We start from the raw sequence: 9037 nt of genomic DNA on the forward strand, positions 1-9037 counted from the left end.
GTTCTTAGTCTATCTTCATAGCTTTTTAGTCTATCCTTAACTAGCAACTTCCTCATCAACTAGTTCATTTTAACAGGCCTTTCCTGGACCCTGTTCAGCTTCCCTATGCCTCAGAAGTGTGATGAGAGATGAGTATATAGTATTTCCAATGTGGAAGCATCAAAAGCTTTTGTTGTTTCTAAATCCCCTTCTAGATGATATTTTGGTTAGGATTTTTTTTTAAGGCAATGGGGTTAAGTGCCTTGCTCAAGGTCACTCAGCTAGGCAATTAGTGACTGTCTGAGGTCAAATTTGAACCCAGGTCCTCCAGACTCCAAGGCTGGTGCTCTATCCACTGTGCCACCTAGCTGCCCCTCTGGTTAGGATTTTTGACATGGCAGCATGATGAGTCAATGTCTTCAGAAAATAGTGCAGGAAGAGTCACAGGCCCTTTTCTGGTTAAAAACAATAGCCCTGGGGCAGCTAGGTGGCACAATGGCTAGAGCACCAACTCTGGAGTCTGTAAGACCTGAGATCAGGTCTCAGACACTTAATATTACCCAGCTGTGTGACCTTGGGCAAGTCACTTGACCCCACTGATTTAACCCCAAAAAATAACCCAGAATACTAGATGGTTGCATTTATTTTCTCTCTTACTTTATCTATACTGAAAGACCACCTGCCACTTTTCTGACCAGGAAACCTTCAGCTGATATGTTTTTAATCCCTGATAGGGAGATGTTGTTACATATGGAAACAGAAAGAAAAGGACCAAGGTTTAATATAGAAAGGTTCATCATAGTCTTTGACTATCAATCTGTGACCCTAAAACATTCTAAGGAAAGGTTGGTCATATTTCATGAAATTCTGTCAAGGTCATTAACTTTTACTACACTGATGACTCTTTCATGGTTCAATAGGATTTTCAAATGCCTCATTACAGCCTCAATAGCTGGTCCAGTAGAGGCAAATTTCCAGGGGGAAATCTAAGATGGGAAAAAATACTCTAAAAGAAACAAAGATTAGCAATATGCCACAACTGCGGTTTTCAATTGTACTTTCCAACTGGTATCACAAAACCCCTTGATATCATCCTTTTTTATCTCTTCCTTTATTTAAGTTTCTAATGAAGATGTGGCCCTTACCTCCTACAGGAACCTTTAATCCTATCCCCCTCCCATCTTCTCCAGCAAATTGCCCCCACAATAATTCCCTTTTTCTCCCTACTCTTCAACACCCCCCCCCAATCTACTGGCTCCTTCCCTTTAATCTATAAACACACATAAGTCTCCCCTGTCCTTTTAAAAAAATCTATTTAGTTTCCATCATCCCATCTTTTCAAATCATTCTCACATTTCTCCTCCCTTCCCTTCGTAAACTTCTAGAGAAAAAGCTGACTATACTAAAATCCACTTTCTCTATTTGTTTGCAATCTTGACTTCATCATTCGACTGAAACTACTTTGTCTAAAGTTGCCAATGATTCTTAATTACTAAATAATATGACCTTTTCCCCAATCTCATGCTTTCTGACCTCTCTGTAGCATTTGACACTGCTGACTATCTCTTGTCTTAAGGTACTCATTCCCATCTTGATTTTTGTAACAATGCCCTCTCCTTGTTCTCCTCCTACCTGTCTGACCCCTCCTGTTTCCTTTGCTAGATCTTTATTCATGCCTCATCCACTAAAAGCAAGGCTATGTACTGGGCCCCCTTCTCTTTTTTCTTTATACTACCTTACTGATCTTATCAATTTCTATGGGTTCAAACATCATTTCTCTGCAGATGACTCCTAGATGTGTATGTTCAGCCACAGTTATTCCTGAACTCTGAATTCATATCACCAAATATCTATTAGACATTTCAGACTGAATCTCCTAGGCATCTCCAATTCAACAGGTCCAAAACTTCATTTCCTCTCCAAATTCACTCATTTCTCAAGCTTCACTATTTCTGTCAAAGGCATCACTAGTGGCAGTTATTTCCCTCGGGATCAAAAATATACCTCTTTGTTTGGCATTTCAAGTCTGATACAACCTGACCTCAAATGACTTTTCCAGGCTTATCATACATTCCTCCCTTCGTGCACACTATAGTTCAGACAAACTGGCCTTATCTTTAAACTTGACTGGTGTTTCTGCCTGAAATATATGCCTTCCTCACCTCTGCCTTTTCAAGTGACTATTTTAAGACCTAGCATAGGTATCACCTTCTACATGAAGCCTTTCCTCATCTCTCCAGTTGCTAGTGCCTTCACCCAGAAATTTTCCTATTGCTCATTTGTTTAACCTGTCAACATGTGTACCTGCCTCCTCTGGGAAACAGAAACCTCCTCAAGGACAGAGTATTTCACTATCATCTTTGCATCCTCCACAACTAGCAAAGTACTTCATACATAATAGGAGTTTAATAAAGCCTTACTGATTAATCTTTCCTCCTATGAAGACAGGAAGGCTCTGGAACATTACCCCCTATTTGGCACCAATATCCCAGTTCCTTAGAGGGTTGCTTTGCCTTTAATATCCCTTTTTCCAGAATCCCCCCCCCCCCATTTTTTAGGTTTTTGCAAGGCAATGGGGTTAAGTAGCTTTCCTAAGGCCACACAGCTAGGTAATTATTAAGTGTCTGAGGGCGGATTTGAACTCAGGTACTCCTGACTCCAGCACAGGTGCTCTATCCACTGCGCCACCTAGCCACCCCAAGAATCCCTATTATCTTACCTGTCCTGAAGTTCTGCCTTCTCCATGTTCCCTTTGGCCTTCAGATGGATAAGTTCCTGGCTTCTTTCATGTATTTCCCTCTCCAATTCCTGGGTTCTGGCTAGTAGCTGTAGATGAGTCTGCTCACTGCTAGCCAGTCTCCCTGTCCCCTGAGACTCTCGGGACTGCAATTCCAAGCTCAAGTGCAGGCAACTGGTCAGCAAGGAACCTGAAATCTTCATATGTTCAGCCTTTAGCTCAGCCAAATCCCTGAGGGAACACAGAAGACTCTGAGAGAAATTGGCAAAGTGTGTGACGACATGAAGCCCACCAAACCCTGATGATTCTCCTCTGGAGGAGTTCACCTGGATCTGTTTGTCACTATACCCCAACATATCCCTTCTGCTCTGGTCAAATAGTTGTCTTTTATATGTCTTGCTGCCACACATAACCCATATGCATTCTTATGTCATGCTATTCCTCCAACTCAAATACTCTCCTTTTTTATTTTCTCACTCACTTCTGTGCCTTCAAACTCCATCCTAATGGAGATTAGGAAGAAGGAGAATATGCTCCTATCTCTTATTCCCTCTTAAAATTACAGGTCCTCCCACACGCTTCTCCTCACTGACCTGTCAGTGGCTGTCTTCATTTCCAGGAAGTGGCGTCGGAAGGTCACCACCTCCCGCCAAAGGCTGAGAAGGCGGCCGTGTTCCCCTTTCAGGTAGCCCTTGAAGAACTGAATGTTTGGAAACTAAGGTCATCCCGAAGGTCAGAGGTCACCACTGCCAGTCCAGGAAGTGTGGAACCTGTTCCAACTCACTTAACTCTACCTTATCATCCGGACTAATGATGTCAGAAAATTTCCAGTCCCAGCTGGGTCCCCCCCATAAGTAGGCATAGGTCACCGCTGCAGGAATGGAATCACTTGGTGTTATGCCATTTATCAATGAGACTTCCTAGTCATGAACTAATCATCCCAGTAGAGAACTGTGTTGAGGTTCCAAGGAGTCAGTGATACTAACGAAGGTTCTGAGCACTGATAACCCAGTTTTCTGAAGCCCCAAAATTAACCCTTTCTAGTCCTACCTCTAGACCACAAATCCTCTGGACTGTGAAACTCCTTGTCCTTAAACAGTCAGCCTGCCTGGGCTCCCTGTACACCCTACCTCCCTCTCCATTTTCCAGTCAATCTGTCGCCTTGCTAGTTCATCCTGAGCTTTGCTCCAGTCCACTGTTAATTTTCCCATATCCTCCTGAAGGGCCTTGTTCACCACATCAGCTTTCTCCAAGTGCTGCTGAAGTTTTGTGTTCACTTTTACCAAATTCTCAGACCTGATTTGGGGATAAAAATAGAACATATAAGTGTGATTCAATTCTCTAAGCTCTAAGAATACAATGATAAATACTGGTCCTGGCCCTGTCCCTTGTCAGGAATCTAAGATGTGGCAGCTAAACCCAGGGATTCTGGCCTATTCAGAATGACCTTCTCCACCCTGAAGAACGTGGGGTCATCACCTCTGGTGTTCACTGTCCAACCGAATCAGCAGCTGCTCCAGTCTGGGCTCTTCAACACTTTCCCACCTATTTGGGATAGGTCCCTTAACCAGACAAAAACCAAAAAAACAAACAAACAAAAAGAAAACTTATTTACCTCTAACCAGACCATCACTACTCAGACTAAAATCTCCACAAACCTTCCCTTGATTCACTTCCCTAAATAAGCCAAACTATTTGTAAATTACAATCTTAACCATAGCATCCTTATTGTCTAGAAGGAATCGGGGACCCTGCTTCCCTTTAGTGAGGTTCATTATGAAAATGTTTTCTACAGAAAAGACTAGGACATACGAATATCCCTCACAGATCCCACGAAGGCCAACTATCACAGATGTGGCAGGTGCCCTAAGGCACTATTACCCAGCTCCCATCCTTAGCATGTGTGGTTTGAGAGAACTTGAGTGCACACACGCATGTCACACACACACACACACACACACACACACACACACACACACACCTCAGCCAACACTGGCACCTGGCAGGAGGACAAATTTATTCCTTCTCTCTTGTTTCATTGGTTTTAGTTTGGCAGGCAGAGAGACAAACAATCTCCAGGGACTACAGGTGCCAGAAGTTCTAAAGCTGGAAGTAGCTGATGGGGGGGGGGGGGGGGTTGGGAGGAGCTGTGCCTCACAAAGGGTCCTATGTGATTATGCTCCAAGAAGTAAGGGGAGGAGGGATTAATGCTGATTATATATTCCTCAAAGGCCAATACTCAAGCAGAAAATTGAGGGCAGCACAGCAATGTAGTTCAATAAGACTCTTAGCAGCAAAGGAGTGAGTACGTTCATTCCAGGTAGGCTCTTTCCATATTCCATATAACAACAATTCATTGAATCCCCAATGGGTACTCAGAGCTCATGTCCACTTACCCCCATGTTTTCTAGCCGCTTCTCCAGCTCTTGACACCAGTTCCGGTATTGTAGAACCTAGAAAAAGAGTCCCACTCCCTGGACACTGCTAGAACTAACTGTGGCTCCCCAGTAAACCTGTAGAGGACTGGTAAGCTACTGTTATCAGCAGTATTATTGCTGCAATATTATTACTATTAAGGCAATATTAGGTAAGAGCACCAACCTAGCTCCTCAAGAGAACTGTTTACATTTGTGAACAGAGTACTTTCATTTTGCCCATGAAAGAACATAATCTAACATTTCCAAAGACTTTTTCCATGTTATTAAGCAAATCTACTTGAAGTTGCTAGCCCACCACCCTCAATCCCTAAGAAGGGGCTTCTTCTCAGGCATCTCCCTTTTTTCACTTGTCCCCCAATCCTCCACAAAACAGTCACTACTTCACCTTGGCTTGCAGCTTTCTCACAAGTACTGCTTGCCTTTGCTGGGCCTCCTGGGAGATCTTCAGCTTGTGCCAGGAAGCAGCCTGGTTCTCAGCCATCTGCTGCTGCAGTGCCAGGATCTGCTTTTCCAGCACCATATGCTGGGGCTTCATGTTGTGCCCTTGGTCTCCTGCCTCCATTTGAGGACCAGACACCAGGCCAGTGAGTCTTGTCTTTCTGCAGCAGGAAGCACATGTCTATTCTGCTTACTCTTTGGCAGGTTTTATCACCATAGGTGCATTGCTCAGATTTCTTCTTGGGCTATGGGACAGGAGCACAGGAAGAAGGTAGTCAAACCTGCCCAGACTCTTGGCAGAGTTCAAAGAGAGTGGAAAACAAGTGGGGCAGTTCAATCTCCTTGGAAAGTAGTTGCGCCAAAGGAGAGACATGTAGGGCCAAATGTAGGCTATGGGCCTCAATCTCATCAGACCCAGACAGGGGCCCAACAGAGAAAGCAGTCAAGTTTAAAAGAGCTCTGGAATGGGAGCCAAGAGATCTGGAGCGTACTTCTGGCTTTGCCACACCTTGATGTGTGAACAAGTCAACTCTCTCTTAGTTTCCTCCTTAAAGTGAGACACTTGCCTTACATGAATTTTAAGGTCTCTTTCAGCAGCTCAGAAACTCACTAGTTCTGGGACCACATACCCTCTCTGAATTTCACCTTATGAAATATTAATACTAATACTATCCCTCCCTACCTAATAGCTCAATTGGGAAGAAATTATCTTGTTAACCTTTTCTATAGGACTACAAAAATGAGTTATGATGACAATAATTCTAGGAACAGGAAAGGCATTGTGAATTCTGCAACCTCATAAGTGATCTAAGCGGGGCAATGAATAGAAATTATAGGCATAGTGTGAGAATGGCAGTGAAAGTATTTTAAGGATGTGGAAGACTGCTCTAGTCACCAATGACTTAACTGCCAAATTTCACCACCTTTTGACCTCTATAATTTTTAACACTGTTTTCCTACTTACTCCTCCTGAAGGTTCTTTCCTTGGCTTCAGAGACATCTAGTTCTCCTTTTGTCTATCTGTTTCTTTTCTTTTCTTCTTTCTTATCTTCTAGCAACTTTAATGTATTTGTTCCCCAAGGGTCTATCTTTAACACTCTTGACTCTCTCACTCAGCAAACTCATTTATTCCTATTCAACTTCCACTTTAAGGTTATAGGACTCATTCATTTATATCTTCAGTCAGTCAGTATTTATTAAGTATCTACTTTGTACCAGGCACTGTACCAAAAAAGTAAAAAGATAGTCCATATCCTTAAGGAGCTCACACTCTAATGGGAGAAACAATATGCATACAACTATGTACAAATACCTATATAAAAGATAAAAAGGAAATAATCAACAGTGGGAAGGCACTCAAATTAAATGAAGAGGGAGAAGGAAAGGTTTCCTTTAGAATCTGACATTTTAGTGAAGGCAAAAAAAAAGTCAGGGAAGCTAAGAGGCTTCCAGGTATAAGAGCAGCCACAGAAAACACCCAAAATGTTCTTATTGGATGAAGGGTAAAGTGGCTAGTATCACTAGCCTAAAGAGCAGAAGTATGTGAATGGTGTGTGTGTGGGGGGGGATGAAGGGGGATTAGGTTATGAAGGATGCTAAGGGGATTTTGTATTTACTTTTAGAGATGATAAGAGTCACTGGAATTGACTGACAGTGAGGAGACAGGGTCAGATTTGGGCTTTAAAAAAATCACTTTGGCAGCTGAACAGAGGATGATTGGAGTGAGGGAGTAGAGGATGTGTGCAGGACAGATCAACTAGCAGATTGCTGCAGTAATCCAGGCATGACAAGATAAGGGCCTTCACCAGATGGATAGCAATGGCAGAGGAGAGAAGGGGGCAAATATGAGATGTTACAAAAGTGAAATCAATACACTTTGACAACAGATTGGTTGTTGGGTTATTGGGGATGATGTGGAGTCAAACATGACCCACATGGGGTGGCTAGGTCGCACAGTGGATAGAGCACCTGCCCTGGAGTCAGGAGTACCTGAGTTCAAATTTGGCCTTAGACACTTAATAATTACCTAGCTGTGCGGCCTTGGGCAAGCCATTTAACCCCATTTGTCTTGCAAAAACCTAAAAAAAAAACAAACAAAAAAACCATGACCTACAATGGGAGGATGGTGATGTCCTTGTCAGTAATAAGGAAGTTTGGAAGGGGGAAGGGTTTGGGGAAAAGATAACAGGTTCTGTTTTAGACAGGTTTGAATTTCAGAAGTCTACTGGGCATCTAGTTTGAGATAGCTGATAGCAAGTTGGAAATGCAAGACTGGAGGTCGGTAAAGGTGGGCAGAGAGTTTATGGCGAGGTAAACATACATGAGAATCTTCAACATAGAGATAACTGAATCCATGGAAATTGAATGAGAACATCAAGTAAAATAATATGGAGAGAAGAGGAGAGTTGTGATCAGAACTCAGAACTTTGGCTCTGCAAAAACTGTGACTGGGCTATATCAGAAAAAGAAAATAACAAGAAAGTCTAAAATAAGGAATTTCAACTAAATTCCAATTCTAAATGTTCTGATTCTGTACTACATTTTATATAAATATACAAGAGAGGGAGAAGGTCATTACAGATGGAGAGGAAATCCGGGGGAAATTTCATCAATAAGCTGGCATTTTGATCAGAATTTAAGGAATGGGTAGCAATTCATTAGGCAAACTCTAGAACTAATCAGGAATAACACAAACAACAAAGAGTGTTTTGGGTTACGTAATCTATTTGATTGCAACATAAAATATATTGAGAAGAATAATATTAATCTGGAAAGGCAGAGTGGTATAGAAGGCCTTGAATGTAAGGTAAAGGAGTCTGAACCTTATTTAGAACCGATGTTAGGAAAATATCCAGGTAGTCTACGTAGGCAGAAAGAATATTTGTTTTGTTTTTCTCACATCAGTCCTAGGATTTAAGTAATAAATATTATCCCCATTTTACAAAGGAAGAACGGGATACTTTAAGGGGTTAAGTGACTTGCCCCCGGTCACAAAGTTAGTGAGTAGAAGAGCCAGGACCAGAGGCAGGCCTCCTGAATCTAAGTCTTTCCCCTTAATACTGCTACTCTCAAATACTGGACTCTAAAGGGCACTGAGGAATACGGTGGACAGTAAGTCCTGGGCAGAACACCATTATGCGAACTACAGAAGATAGAGGAAGGAGCGGCATAATGGGCAGAACTGCGGATTTGGAGTCAGAAGTAATCACGGCTAGTATTTACAGAGCGCATTAAGGAAGGTTTTCACTGTTTCAGTTGTTACTTCATCCTCACAACATCCCGCTGAGTAAGCTCGCCCCATTCGGGCGAGGAGGGCCCTGAGGGGGCCAGGAGGGGTTACGCTGACTAGTGCGGGCCCGGGGCGGGTTTTGAACTCGGGTCTTCCTAACTGCAGGCCCGGCCTCGGCCAGGGGCACCCAGCCCGGCGGGGCATGCCTAGAGGACT

At 43.0% G+C, this 9037-nt stretch overlaps 1 protein-coding gene across 4 annotated transcripts in view; it reads right to left on the reverse strand.

Annotated features, from left to right (window-relative positions):
- The window catches only part of CEP250 (centrosomal protein 250), a 61694-nt gene that overhangs the window by 52381 nt on the left and 276 nt on the right, over positions 1 to 9037 (reverse strand). For all 4 annotated transcript variants that reach the window (XM_074212071.1, XM_074212070.1, XM_074212069.1 and 1 more), the window contains exons 2-7: positions 5540 to 5837; positions 5113 to 5169; positions 4196 to 4278; positions 3847 to 4012; positions 3310 to 3416; positions 2699 to 2947 (exon numbers count right to left, since the gene is read on the reverse strand). In XM_074212071.1, coding sequence (XP_074068172.1) covers positions 2699 to 2947; positions 3310 to 3416; positions 3847 to 4012; positions 4196 to 4278; positions 5113 to 5169; positions 5540 to 5716 — 839 coding nt within the window. In that variant the 5' untranslated portion in view covers positions 5717 to 5837. The remainder of the gene's footprint in view (positions 1 to 2698; positions 2948 to 3309; positions 3417 to 3846; positions 4013 to 4195; positions 4279 to 5112; positions 5170 to 5539; positions 5838 to 9037) is intronic.

Source organism: Macrotis lagotis, chromosome 1 (genome assembly GCF_037893015.1).
Source record: "Macrotis lagotis isolate mMagLag1 chromosome 1, bilby.v1.9.chrom.fasta, whole genome shotgun sequence".
Classification (NCBI taxonomy): Eukaryota; Metazoa; Chordata; class Mammalia; order Peramelemorphia; family Peramelidae; genus Macrotis; species Macrotis lagotis.